Source organism: Bos taurus, chromosome 14 (genome assembly GCF_002263795.3).
Source record: "Bos taurus isolate L1 Dominette 01449 registration number 42190680 breed Hereford chromosome 14, ARS-UCD2.0, whole genome shotgun sequence".
Classification (NCBI taxonomy): domain Eukaryota; kingdom Metazoa; phylum Chordata; class Mammalia; order Artiodactyla; family Bovidae; genus Bos; species Bos taurus.
In genome coordinates, this window is record NC_037341.1 from 73151431 (window position 1) to 73166657 (window position 15227).

Below are 15227 nucleotides of genomic sequence, written 5' to 3' on the forward strand. Positions count from 1 at the left end.
TTTGTACTTACCAAAACTAAGTCAACAGGAAGAACAATTTTAATTTTCCTCTTAAACTGTTCATTCAGCTCTTTAACCAGTACAAGCACCACGATGCTTAGCAAGGATAAGAGCAGCGCTTCCAGTTGCACAGACTTGATGTTCTTAAAGATATATGCATAGATCTACAGTAATGAGGAAAAATACAAACAAATTTCAGGGTCATTCACAATATACCAAAATTAAAACCTGGCCCCAGATGAACTCTGTGATGTCTTGCAAAAAAACAGCTGAAAGGGAGAGGAGTGAAACAGTGGGGTGTAGAAGGGTGTATCAGTCAGGGCTGATACAGATAAGGCTATGATTCATTTGCATGTACAGAATTGCTTTCCCCTTGATTCGTCCACCAAACTCAGTGTTTATTCCTTCCTATATAAGGACAATACAACACTTCTCAGTCACTTCAATGGGCAGAGATCTAAAACTCATGCAGATTCACTATTAAGAGCAAATAAGGGCTCTCAAATAACTATAAGCTCTGTTAAGGGCTTCCCTGGTGGCTCAGCAGTAAAGAATCTGCTTTATTCTTGCCTAGAGACACTTGCTCCTTGGAAGAAAAGCTATGACCAACCTAGACAGCATATTAAAAAGCAGAGACATTACTTTGCTGACAAAGGCCCGTCTAGTCAAAGCTATGGTTTTTCCAGTAGTCATGTATGGATGTGAGAGTTGGACTATAAAGAAAGCAGAGCACTGAAGAATTGATGCTTTTGAACTGTGGTGTTGGAGAAGACTCTTAAGAGTCCCTTGGACTGCAAGGAGATCCAACCAGCCCATCCTAAAGGAGATCAGTCCTGGGTATTCATTGGAAGGACTGATGTTGAAGCTGAAACTCTAATCCTTTGGCCACCTGATGCGAAGAACTGACTCATTGGAAAAGACCCTGATGCTGGGAAAGATTGAGGGCGGGAGGAGAAGGGGACGACAGAGGATGAGATGGTTGGATGGCATCACTGACTCAATAGACATGGGTTTGGGTAGGCTCTGGGAGTTGGTGTTGAACAGGGAGGCCTGGTGTGCTGGGGTTCATGGGGTCACAAAGAGTCAGACACGACTGAGTGACTGAACTGAACTGAACTGAGACCTCAGAGAAGCAAAGATAGTTCATGTATGTATGGATAAATGTATGTATGGATAAATAAGTAAACTATTTCATCAAAACCAAGCCAATCTGTTTTTTAAAATATGAGTTTAGCTCACTTTGAGACTATAATACTAGTAATTCTTTGCTGCTAAGTCACTTCAGTCGTATCCGACTGTGTAGACCCCATAGACGGCAGCCCACCAGGCTCCCCTGTCCCTGGGATCCTCCAGGCAAGAATACTGGAGTGGGTTGCCATTTCCTTCTCCAATGCATGAAAATGAAAAGTGAAAGTGAAGTCACTCAGTCATGTCCGACTCTTCACGACCCCATGGACTGCAGCCTACCAGGCTCTTCTGTCCATGGGATTTTCCAGGCAAGAGTACTGGAGTGGAGGGCCATTGCCTTCTCCGAGTAATTCTTTAAATTGTCCATTTAATATAATTTGGCATGAAATAAAAAATACATTGGTACACATAAACAAATCAATTTTGAGATATTTCAAAGAATGAAATACCCTATCAATCATATATATATATATATATATATATATATATATATAATTTTTCATTATTTTCTTTAGTGAGAAGATTTTTCTGAAGCACTTAACAGATATTTACATACACAAACACATTTATACATATACATTACTTTATAATGTGTTTTTATCTGATTTTGTCATTCTTAATACTTTTTTTTTTCAATGATGGAGTCTCAAGTCCTAAAATAGTGTCTGGCAGATATCAGGCACTCTATAAATATTACTGAATTAATAAAAGCATTCACTTAATATGGTAATAGTAACAAATGTAAATAGGAATAGCTTTTACCCTGAATAAGCATAATAACATGGAGAGAAAGAACTCACATTCCTCTTTTCTCACTACGAACACTTGCTGTTGTTCACTCCCTAAGTCATGTCCAACTCTTCGTGACCCCATGGACTGCAGTATGCCAGGCTTCCCTGTTCTTCTCTATCTCTTGGAGTTTGCTCAAAGTCATGTCCATTGGGTCGGTGATGCCATCCAACCAGATGGGCCTTTAAAAAGGTAATTAAGTTAAAATGACCCCTTTAGGGTGGGCCCCATCCAATCTGACCAGTGTCTTCATAAAAAGAAGAGATGAAGACAGACAGACAGACAGACAGACACCAGGAACGCACATGCACAGAGGTCCTACCATGTGAACAGGCAGGAGGATGCTGACACACAAGCGAAAGAGAGGCCTCAGAGCAAAGTAGTCCTAAGACACCTGGACCTTGCACTTCCAGCCTTCAGAACTGGGAGGACATATATTTCCATTTTTTAAGTCACCCAGTTTGTCATGGCAGCCCTAACAATACAGAAGACAAAGGGACTCACAGTACTTATTTTTGGAATTCCCTATACGGCTTCCCTAATAGCTCAGTAGGTAAAGAATCTGCCCGAAATGTGGAAGACCCCACTTCAATTCCTGAGTCGGGAGGCTTTGCTGGAGAAGGGGGAGGCTACCCACTCCAGTATTCTTGGGCTTCCCTTGTGGCTCAGCTGGTAAAGAATCCACCTGCAATGCGGGAGACCTGGGTTCCAACCCTGGGTAAAGAAGATCCCCTGAAGAAGAGAAAGGCTACTCACTCCGGTATTCTGGCCTGGAGAATTCCATGGACAGTCCGTGGGGTCTCAAAGAGTCAGACACGAATGAGCAACTTTCACTTTTACTTCCCTATGCCCTAATAAATTCCTTTCTCTTCAAGTTAACCAAGATAAAAGTATTTTAAAACAAAAAATGAAACAGAAAGCTTTTAGTAATAGTGACTAAACAATGACTACCATTAAGAGGGACTTCCCTGGTGGCGCTGTGGATAAGAATCCACATGCCAATACAGAGGACACAGGTTCCATCTCTAGTCCAGAAGGATTCTGCAGGCTGTGGAGCAGCTGGGCTGTGTGCCAGAACTACTGAGGCCCCGCGCCTGGAGCCTGTGCTCTGCAACAAGAGAATCCACTGCAATGAGAAGTCAGAGCACTGCAAGAGAGAGTAGCCCCACTTGCAACTAGAGAGAGCCCATGCAAAGCAAGGAAGACCCAGCACAGCCATAAACGAATAAATCAATAATTTCTTTAAACAACAATTTTGTACCATTAAGAGAAACAGACAACTGACTAAATATCTATCACAGACAAATAAGCGTGGCAAATAGCTCTGGTAAGGATTTCAGCTATAGTGCCTAACAAAGGCAGTATTTAGAAGACATTTGTCAGAGCTAGGAGGACCTTAGAAATCAACCAGTTGAGTGTAACTCATTCTTGTTGTTACTGTTCTGTCGGTCAGTCCTGTCCAACTCTTTGCAACCCCATGGACTGCAGCACACCAAGTTTCCCCGCCCCTCACTGTCTCCCGGAGTTTGCACAAACTCATGCCCATTGAATCAGTGATGCCATCCAACCATCTCATCCTCTGTCATCCTCTTCTCCTCCTGCCTTCAATCTTTCCCAGCATCAGGGTCTTTTCCAAAACAGAGGCTCTTCGCATCAGGTAGCCAAAGTATTGGAGCTTCAACTTCAGCATCAGTTCTTCCAATGAGTATTCAGGGTTGATTTCCTTTAGGATTGACTGTTTGATCTCCTTGCTGTCCAAGGGAATCTCAAAAGTCTTCTCCAGCACCACAGTTCAAAAGCATCAATTCTTCAGCACTCAGCTCTCTTTATAGTCCAACTCTCACATCCATACATGACTACTGGAAAAACCATTGCTTTCATTATATGGACCTTTGTTGGCAAAGTGATGTGTCTGCTTTTGAATATGCTGTCCAAGTTGGTCAAAGCTTTTCTTCCAAGAAGCAAGCATCTTTTAATTTTATGACTGCAGTCACCATCACAGTGATTTTGTAGCCCAAGAACATAAAGTCTGCCACTGTTTTCATTGTTTCCCTATTTGCCACGAAATGATAGGACCAGATGCCATGATCTTCATTTTTTGGAATGTTGAGTTTTGAGCCAGCTTTTTCGCTGTCCTGTTTCACCTTTATCAAGAGGCTCTTTAGTTCCTTTTTGCTTTCTGCCATTAGGGTGGTATCATCTAGATATCTAAGGTTATTGGTATTTCTCCCAGCAATCTTGATTCCAGCTTGAGCTTCATACACCCCAGCATTTTGCCTGATGTACTCTGCATATAAGCTGAATAAGCAGGGTAAGAATATATAGCTTAGATGTACTCCTTTCCTGATCTTGAACCAGCTCATTGTTCCTGTTCGCTTCTAAATGTTGCTTCTTGACCTGCATACAGTTTCTCAGGAGGCAGGTAAGGTGGTCTGGTATTCCCACATCTTTAAGAATTTCTACAGACGTAGAAGCCAAGGTTGCAAAGATCTGTAACTTACCTATCCCAGGTGAGTTGACTTGTGAGTGAGAGTCAAGACCATGACACAGGTTCTCTGAACGCCTGACCAACACGTTCACCATTTTACCAATCCCTCACACACTAGTCTCTTCTTTCAATTCAGGAAACAATTTTTCCATACTTCCCTGGTGCTTCCTTTTCCCCATAGGATGTGTGCAGTGGAGATGCCACACTTTGAAAGAGAGACTATCATGGAACGTAGAATCTTTGATCCTGGTTAGTGGTGGCACCCACCTGGCTACTTCTCAGCAAATAAGCTCTTCAGCAGCAGGATCACATCAGTCAAAGAAAAGAAACAAAGCCTTCCTACCTGAATGCAAAAACTGTGAGAAGAGGGAACCATGACTCTTTTTTTTTTTAACATATACACATTTGGTGAAAGTATACTTGTGTCTATACAGTGCAATCACTTTAATTCCTTTTCACCACCTCAAATTGCAAGACACTTTTATATTAACCCTGCCTGGAGCAGGAGCTCCACCCATGACAAAGGTCATGAGGAAGGAGGCTCGGCATACGCAAAGGCGGGATCGAGCCTCAGGAGTCCCCCTGGAAATTCTCAAGCATCTTACCCCCAAAACCAGAGTCTGCCTACTTTCTGCTTTGTTTACCTACACCTCTGACTTTACGGGGGGCTGTCCCCCACTACCTCTCTCTGAAAAAAGAGTTAACTTATAGCTCCAGTTAACAAAGTTCCTGGGTGTGATAGTGTTTCAACCTACAAACTCCTTTGGAAATCCTCTAGCCTGCCTGAATAGGTTTTTCCGGCCACATGTGATTGCTCAGAGCCTCCCAACTGAGAGGCATGAGATGTTCTAAACTGTCTGAATACAGATTCCTTTGAGCAGTTAAAAGATTGATTAGAAATTGTATTGGTGAAGGGTTTTTCACTTGTTGGGCCAATGTTTGCTGCTAAGTCTCCATATCCCTTATCTGCTGTGTCCCTGGCAGTGTATTGATTAATATGATTGGTGTAAGTAGTAGCTTTAATGTTTGTAACGTTGGACCCTTGAGTTAATTCTTTTTCTTGTTACAGCCCACCACACCTTTGCCCTATAGGAACGCAACTTTATCTAATGCTTTTGGAGGGTGGTGCCTGACTTTAGAATAATCACCTATAGAGAAAAATAAGTTTCTTAAAATGTCCGGGCCAGAAGATGATGCAAATCACCTAAACTTTTGCATATGATAAGTTTGCAGGAAGAAAGCCTGGCTTACTGCATGACTCTACCCCTTCCCCCATTATCCTCTATGCATAACTTAAGGTATAAAAACTACTTTGGAAAATAAAGTGCAGGCCTTGTTCACTGAAACTTGGTCTCCCCATGTCGTTCTTTCTCTCACCTTCTGGCTGAATTATTCAGCCTCTTTTCTCCACTGAATTTCCTCACTGAGCTATCCTTATTTAACCACTCTTTACATCTTTAATTACATTTAAATAAGCTGAAGTTTCCTGATCGCCGACGCCGTCCCCGCTTCGAATTCCCTGGATCCACCCGGGGCTGGACCCCGGCATAACCCTCTGACAAACATGGTTTCCCTGATAGCTCAGTAGGTAAAGAATCCTCCTGCAATTCAGGAGATCCCAGCTAGATTTCTGGGTCAGGAAGATCCCCTGGAGAAGGGAAAGGCTACCCACTCCAGTTTTCTGGCCTGGAGAATTTCATGGACTGTATAGTCCATGGAGTCGTAAAGAGTTGGACATGACTGAGTGACTTTCACTTTCACTTACCACAAACATATGGTTTGAGGGCAGACTGGGGTGGGAAAAATGGGTGAAATTGTTTAAATTTCAGCACTTTAGAGAAGAGTTGGAGAACTAACATTTCCAGGTGCTAGACTAGCCATCTTATATGCAGTGATTCATTTAATTTCCCAATTAATACAAAGTGAGCATAATTACTTCTTTATCACATTATCTGCCTTTAATTACACTGCCTGGTTTCCTTCATTAACACTATCTGAGATTATCTTGTTCAACAATGTGTCTCCTCCTATCCTATTTCACATCCTCCCCCTCAGCATTTCAATAAAACTCCATGGGAAAGGCGGAGAAGGCAATGGCAACCCATTCCAGTACTCTTGCCTGGAGAATCCCAGGGACAGAGGAGCCTGGTGGGCTGCCATCTATGGGGTTGCACAGAGTCAGATACGACTGAAGCAACTTAGCAGCAGCAGCTGTGGGAAAGGGGTGTCACTTCTCAACTGCATCCTCATTGCCTATGAAGTAGTCAATCAACATCTGTTGAATAAATCTATTATAGCAATTCTTGAATCAAGGATGCATACTAATCTCTTCCCATCCATTTGTGGATTATTCTGTTGAGAATTTCTGGTTTTGAAGCCTCATATTTAGTCTGATTCTTCCACTTTGCAGGTGAGGAGACTAAAGTCTGCTGCCAGCCTTGGTTTTTGTTTTTTAAAGTAGCTTTCACATCCCTGGAGTCTTTAAACATGAGCCACAATTTCCCAGGAATACCCTCTCTCTGCCCCAACTTGCTTTTAACTTGATTATATTTTAAATCTACCACTAAACAAATCTAGATTCCTATTTAGGGACCATTAGAGCCATCCATAATAATCCTAAAATTGATGTTGGTAAAAGTTCTCTTTGTTCTTAAGAATGTAATGTCACCTATAAACTTTGCCTACATATCATTATATCATTAAATAACTTAGAATAGTTGTTGTTAAAATCAAGCTCCCCTAATGCCTCTACTTCCCAAAGTAGCACACATTAATAGGAAAACAAGACTGATATTAAGTTTAAAGCTCAACCCCAGTCTGTGTTTTCATGAATACAAACACAACTCTAAAAGGAAGAAAAAATCACAACATTCTATTATTCTTTACATCATTTTATATGCAAAGTCCTGATCAATAACTGCATCTCACATTGGGAATTTATCCCAGGAAATTTATCCCTTACTGCTGTAAGGGATACAGTAAATCTCCAAACAAAACACGACATAGAGGAAGTATGGTATGTTCATCAACTAGAGACAACACGGGAGCACAAAACTCACTCGGCCTGAACTCACAGCCAAGCACGCCAAGGTCCACGAGGCATCCAGCCATCCCTTCTTTAGAAAACTAAGTTTAATTTGAATCAGTTAAACAACTACATTTTATGGTGACGTATTTCTCTGGTGAATTGTGCGGGATGGAGAGCTTAGTCCAAGATAATTGAGTTGCTAAAATATCTGCCTTATAAGATTTAGAATTTTAAGGTAATCTTTGTTACTAATTTCCATATAATTGTCTCATATCCAAATTAAACCTGCAACATTTTCTATCCCCTGTGTCACTGATTGATTCAAGCTGCAGATGAATATTCCTTTTCTCTCCTCTTCAATTGATTCTGCCCATTTTTCTGGGTGAACTGAATGTTCTCAAAAGTCACAACAGAAATGTCACAAAAACTGTGGAGAAAATGTAGGTTTCCATAAACCACCAAAGTGTGTTCTTGATTCAGAAATCTCAGGGGGCCTGTGTCTTCAAAGTAGATTTGTTCTCCACATATAACTCTTATTTGTACGTATTTGATTGTGATTTCATTCTCTATAAAAGAGAATGTTTCATTGGTTCTGATTTCCTTCTGATGTTTTTGTCCCATTTTGTTAACATTCTTGGTTCCTGCTTCATAGCCTTCAGGGATATTCAAACTAGAAAAATGCTTTGCTTGCACTTCATGGATGGGAATGAGAATGAAATTGCTTTCTGGTTCTGAAAACCTGCATTTTGAGAAAGGAAATACAAATTTCCCAAAAAGTTAGTTGAATATATTGCCAAGCTTGGCTTGTACTTTGGGTTTAATGAACAGAACTGTACATAATTATATTGAAGGATACTCTTATAAAGTCATGCAAATGAAAACAGCTTTGCCAAATTTATCATAGGCTACTACAGGCTGAGACACTTGGCACCACTTCAAAGAAATTCACAAGTGCTAATATGAGCTAAGAATTTTTGTAACTTTTATTGTGCCTTATAGGGAAAACAACCTTCTAATAAAAAGATACATTAGTTCTCAATATAAAAATCAATTTTAATTGAAAAGAATCATTAAACCTTTCCCTCTTGTGGGACCAACTATCAATCAGAAATTTTAAATTTGATAAAAAATTTTATTTGGTTTTGACCAATCTTCTTCCTCTCTTATTGCATTCTCCAGATGTGTTTGGACTTCAAAAAGTCACATAGTTAGACTTTTTCTTTACATTTTGGTTTTATCAGTTAGAGAATTTTGACTTCTAATAAGTACAAAGCTTCAAAGTTTCATTTTTTAATCTCTCAAAAGGTAACCCTAGTACACTGTTAGTGGAAATGTAAATTGGTACAGCTCCTATGGAAAATAGTATGATGTCTTCTCAAAAAAACCAAAAACAGAACTACCATATGATCCAGTAAGTTCACTCCTGGGAATTAATCCCCGAAAAATGAAAATGCTAATTCCAGAAATCACATTTACCAGAATGTTCATAACAAAAGTGTTTGCAATAGCCAAGATATGGATACTATTCGGACATAAAAAAGAATGAAATTTTGCTATTTGCCACAACATGGATGGATTTAGAGGGTGTTATGTTAAGTGACGTAAGTCAGACACAGAAAGATGAATACTATATTATATATTATATCATATACATGTGAGGTCTAAAAAGTAAAATTACAAATATAACAAAATAGAGAAAAACATTTTTGAGAACACAAGAATAAAATGATTTAACTGGTGAGCCACGGTCCCAAGACAGAAGTGACTTTTACAATAATATTGCTTCTGATTATTTTTAAATATACTGCAGAATTTTTCATAATTTATTAAAGGGATTTATAACTTCTTGAGGGAACTAAGCTGAATAGATGGAAATATTTTAAAATAAACTAAAAAACATAGCATTCCTTTACTCCAGCTGACTGCTGCTGCCAAGTCGCTTTAGTCGTGTCCGATTTTGTGCAACCCCATAGACAGCAGCCCACTAGGCTCCCCTGTCCGTGGGATTCTCCAGGCAAGAATATTAGAGTGGGTTGCCATTTCCTTCTCCAATGCACGAAAGTGAAAAGTGAAAGTGAAGTCGCTCAGTCGTGCCTGACTCTTAGCGACCCCATGGACTGCAGCCCACCAGGCTCCTCCATCCATGGGATTTTCCAGGCAAGAGTACTGGAGTGGGGTGCCATTGCCTTCTCCACTCCAGCTGACTAGCCCTCATTAATAGCAGATATTTGTATAAGTTTTATAAATTTTGGAATCATCTTTATTTGTAGGTTGCAAAAAAAAAAAAAAACATAATATTGTTATATTGTTTAGATTCATTTCATCTGATTAACAGTCTTCTAGAGAGGAAAAGGATTCGTATCTATTATTTACATAGCACTTTAAAAAACTCTCTAATTTGTTATAATTAACTATTCACTACTAGAAATGGCAACCCACTCCAGTGTTCTTGCCTGGAGAATCCCAGGGACAGGGGAGCCTGGTGGGCTGCCGTCTCTGGGGTTGCACAGAGTCAGACACGACTGAAGCGACTTAGCAGCAGCAGCAGCAGTACAAAGATAATCACGTCCATTAAATGTATACCTACCATGTTCCGGGCAGTTTATTTTGGGAATGAATCCCAATTGGTATTATTATCACCAACTCATACAGTAGACAACTGGAAGTCAAAGTTACAAGGTCATTTAGTCAAGAGTAGAGCCATGATCTTACTTAGGATTGCTCTGATTCTAAAGTTCTAGTTCTATTGCCTCTTTCTAAGGGAAAAAACACAGATCAATTAATGTCTACCTGATTGCATGGGCCCTAATAAAATCATCAGAGCTAAAAGTTCACTTAGAGGGAAAAACTAAGTTTTACCCAACATATAACTGAAGAGGAATATTTTAAATTCACTATGAAACAGCTGTAACATTAAAAGAAAGTTTTATTAGAAGTATATGAATTTAAAGGTAAAATTTGAATAACAAAGGGAAAATAAAATATTATATGTAAAGGGAATTAGGATAAATGATGGTTTAGACCTAATTCTATTCACTTTTTTAAAGAAATAAGGTCATGACAGTATTCCAGAACCTCCCTTTGAATATGCAGACCCCAGAAATGCTGGGAGAGCTACTCAAAGGACCAATGGATAACGTTCATAGGATTTAACACTTCTGGGGGAATCCCTCACATGAGGAAGCTGATTAACAGTTTTCAGCCAGAAGAGAAAGAGTTGCCTAAACACCTGAGCCTAACTGGAGCTGGTGGCATGAGCCCTGCATTTCAGATGTAGCAAAGGGCGAAATATCGGGCTATGTCTACCCTCAAGGCGAAAAGAAAAAGGCAAATATCATATGATATCACTTACATGTGGAATCTACAAATATAATAATAATACAAATGAACATATTTCAAAACAGAAACCAGACTCACTGACACAGAAAACAAACTTGTGGCTTCCAAAACAGAAAGAGGGTAAGGGTGAGGGATAAATTAGGAATCTGGAATTAACAGACACAAACTGTTACAAATAAAATATACAAACAAGGACCTATTGTATAGTATGCTCACTCACTCAGTTGTGTCCATCCCTTTGCAACCCCATTGACTGGCCTGCCAGGCTCCTCTGTCCATGTGACTTGCCGGGCAAGAATACTGGAGAGGGTTGCCATTTCCTTCTCCAGGGGACCTTCCCAACCCAAGATCAAACTCCCATCTCAGGTGTCTCCTGCATTGGCAGGCAGATTCTTTACTGCTGAGCCACCTGAGAAGCCCAACTGTATAGCACAGGGAATTATATTTAATACCTTGTAGAACCTTAATGGAAAAGAATCTGAGAAGGAATCCCACCTGAAACACTGTAAATCAACTAAAATTCAGAACAAAAAATTATTGGAAGCTTGTCCAATAATCTGAGAGGGCAGAACTGAGCATGTAACATTAACATATGATTTCAGATTACTCACTAGGGATGTAACCAAAGAGACAGAGATTTTCACTTTTCAGACTAGAGAATTAGTCCTCTTATTAGACAGCAGGGGCTTCCCAGGTGGTACTAGTGGTAAAGAGTCTGCCTGCCAATGCAGGAGACCTTAGAGATGCAGATCCGATCCCTGAGTCAGGAAGATCCCCTGGAGGAGGGCATGGCAACCCTTTCGGTACTCTTGCCTGGAGAATCTCATGAACAGAGGAGCCTGGTGGGCTACAGTCCGTGGGGTCACAAAGAGTCAGACAGGACTGAGTGAGTGAGCACAGCACACAGCACACGCAGTAGAACATAATCAGGCAGCCACCAGGAGAAAACACTATAGACGCCATTGTAGTGGCAGATGGAAGATACCCAATACACAGTGACCTCAGAACAGAATAAATGCAGAAGGCTATGCTTTCTCTCAAAACTGCCCAGAAGCACTATTCTTCCTAGATTAATCAATGCACATTTTGATTGGCCAAGTCTGAATTCTTTCAGGAAATCTGAGTGTTCCAGCTAAGACTAAGGAGTGGTGACTGCCTCATTGCATAAGAGTCTCAAATATTCTATATATTAATTTATGTTCCAAGGAATATATTAGAAGATTCTTTATCCTTCATCAGCCTGAGTAATTTTAGTAAATGATATAACAGTTATGAGAACCTAGAAGGAAAAATCCAAAAATGTGTGAAATGAGCCTCCTCTAGGTTCTCTTATCTGATGATCAAGGCCTCTATTTTGTCCTCTGTTCTATACCTCTGTGCTGAGTTCACCTCTCTCTTTCACATCCCACCTAAATGATCGATGGCAAGTTAATGTTTACGTTATCACCATCAGATTCTTTTTTAGCCTAACTACACCAAAGCACACCTTCCAAATGTCCCAGTGTAACCTATACAAAATACAAAATTTATTTCTGAATGTAATGCTCAGATTGCAATAATTTTTGACATTGCAATATCAACATTACTTTTGAAACCTTGGTAAAGAACCAAAGCATCATTCCAACCTAGACATTGAATAGTATGGGGATATGTGACTTTGAAAATCAGGAGTAACTTTTCTGTTTTCCATCTTCACAAAGCTTAGCAACTTCTACCAATTGAGTGATGCAAATTTAGTCAGCTATTTAAAAATGTGTCTAAATCTGATTCCATTTCAGTATAAGAACTTACAAAAGACCCCCAAAATTCAAATTACAACGTCTGATCTACTAAGTAAAGAAAATATAGCTTGAGGTGTATCTTCCAAGAAGTCAAAAAAAAAATCATACACAATAGACTTCAATATAGCATTTTATGTACATTGCCACCAGAGAAACAAGCTGAAAGGTCAAATGCTGTTCTCGTATCAGGCTACCCAGATTCTTTCAACACAAGTAATGAAAAGAGGAATGATTATTTGTGTAACGTGAACATGACTGAGGTGACCAATTTGTAACCGGCGTGTATTTCTTTACGTGTAGTTCATGCACAGATAAGCATGCTGTTCGCAGCCAGGAGGTCAAGACAATCTAGTACTGAGTGGCTTCTGGCGCAGACCTGGTGTCACCAAAAGTTGTAGCTTAGCCAGTCACCCGATAATGCACAGCTGCTTTAGTCTGCTTTTGTTTTATCTGGACCTTGGAATTACGTCATTTAAGCCCACCTCCTAGCCACTTCTTTTGAGTTACGTAAGGAAAGAGCAAATTAGCGAAGATGGCGGTCAGGCTCTCTCAACCCACGTTTGGTGGTGACTATACCGCTGAGCTACATACAGCACTGCACATGCGTCACCAGCTCTCCCGCCCTGCTGCAGGGACGCACGAGCTCCACCCGGAAGCAGCCGGGCTTGCGGCTGCCTCACGGCTGTGTCGGCTGCGTCAGCCATGAAAGGAGAGAATGCACGCGAATGCTGCTACGCATCATTTTGTGTTATGTCCGCTGCAGGAGATCAGTCCTGGGTGTTCTTTGGAAGGAATGATGCTAAAGCTGAAACTCCAATACTCTGGCCACCTCACGTGAAGAGTTGACTCATTGGAAAAGACTGATACTGGGAGGGATTGAGGGCAGGAGGAGAAGGGGACGACAGAGGATGAGATGGCTGGATGGCATCACCGACTCCATGGACATGAGTTTGGGTGAACTCCGGGAGTTGGTGACGGACAGGGAGGCCTGCCGTGCTGCAATTCATGGGGTCGCAAAGAGTTGCACACGACTGAGTGACTGAACTGATCTGAACGGGTGCTATGCCTGCCAGAAGAGAATAAACCTGTCTGTAGTTGCTGCGGCTCCTCGCGTTTCCTGCCAGCTTCTTAGCGCGCAACTTGCCCACCCTGGGTTCAGGAACTGTGTGGACAGTGTGAACAGCGAGGCAGCTGGCGCTATGAGCAGGATGGGAAGCAATACAAGTTACTAATCCCAGAGTTTCTCCTATGTACGTATGAAATGTGTGTGTGTGTCTGTGTGTTAGCTGCTCAGTCAGTTCTGACTCTTGTGACCCCATGGATCGTGGCCAGCCAGGCTCCTCTGTCCATGGGATTCTCCAGGCAAGAATTCTGGGAGTGGGGTGCCATTTCCTTCTCCAGAGGATCTTCCCCACCCAGGGATCGAACCCATATCTCCTGCATTGACGGATGGCTTCTTTAACACTGAGATGCTAAGGTAGTACACATGCTAATAAATCTGTTTTTCTTTGTTAATTTGTCTTCTGCTACAGGGGCCTCAGCTCCTCAACGTAGAAGGAAAGATACTTCTCTTTCTCTACAATACAAAAGTAAATAAAATGAAGCCTGGTTGCACTCAACTTTAACAAGACACTGATTTCCTTGTAAAATTCCAATAGGATGTGAGTTCCTGAGTAGTCACAGATTTCAGCATAGCTTCAGAAAGAGACCAGAAACAATGGAGAATTATTAGGATGATATGTTGAAACTGGAAACATGTTCCTCTCTCAAGTTCAAGTGACTTTTGATAACCGGTTGTCTGCTATTTGGGCTCCAACCCCTGGTTTTGACCAGGCCTCTGATTTGATCTGGGTCATTAAGATCTTTTTAATGTAGTTTTTCTGTGTATTCTTGCCACCTCTTCTTACTATCTTCTGCTTCTGTTAGGTCCATATCATGTCTGTCCTTTATTGTGCTCCTTTTTGCATGAAATATTCTAATTTTCTTGAAGAGATCTCTAGTCTTTCCCATTCTATTGTTTCCTTCTATTTCTTTGCATTGATTACTGAGAAAGGCTGTCTTATCTCTCCTTGCTCTTTGGAACTCTGCATTCAGATGGATGTATCTTTCCTTTTCTCCTTTGCCTTTCAATAGTCTTTTCTCAGCTGTTTCTAAGTCCTCCTCAGACAAGCATTTTGCCTTTTTGCATTTCTTTTTCTGGGATATGGTTTTGATCACCGCCTACTGTACAATATTACGAACCTTCATCCATAGTTCTTCAAGCAGTCTTTCAGGTCTAATCCCTTGAATCTATTTGTCACTTCCACTGTATAATCGTAAGGGATTTGATTTAGGTAATACCTGAAAATGGTCTAGTGGTTTTCCCTACTTTCTTCAACTCAAGTCTGAATTTGGCAATAAGGAGTTCATGATCTGAGCCACAGTCAGCTCCTGGTCTTGTTTTTGCTGATTGTATAGAACTTCTCCATTTTTGGCTGCAAAAGAATATAATCAATCTGATTTTGGTATTGACCATTGGTGATGTCCATGTGTAGAGTCTTCTCTTATGTCGTTGGAAGAGGGTATTTGCTATGAGCAATGTGTTCTCTTGGCAAAACTCTGTTAGCCTTTGCCC

The 15227-nt window shown here is 40.8% G+C and overlaps 1 protein-coding gene across 4 annotated transcripts in view; it reads right to left on the bottom strand.

Moving 5' to 3' along the window:
• Nucleotides 1–15227, bottom strand: part of SLC26A7 (solute carrier family 26 member 7) — a 182659-nt gene that overhangs the window by 91358 nt on the left and 76074 nt on the right. For all 4 annotated transcript variants that reach the window (XM_025001755.2, XM_005215678.5, NM_001193146.1 and 1 more), the window contains one exon: nt 12–164. In XM_025001755.2, the coding sequence (XP_024857523.1) occupies nt 12–164 (153 nt within the window). The remainder of the gene's footprint in view (nt 1–11; nt 165–15227) is intronic.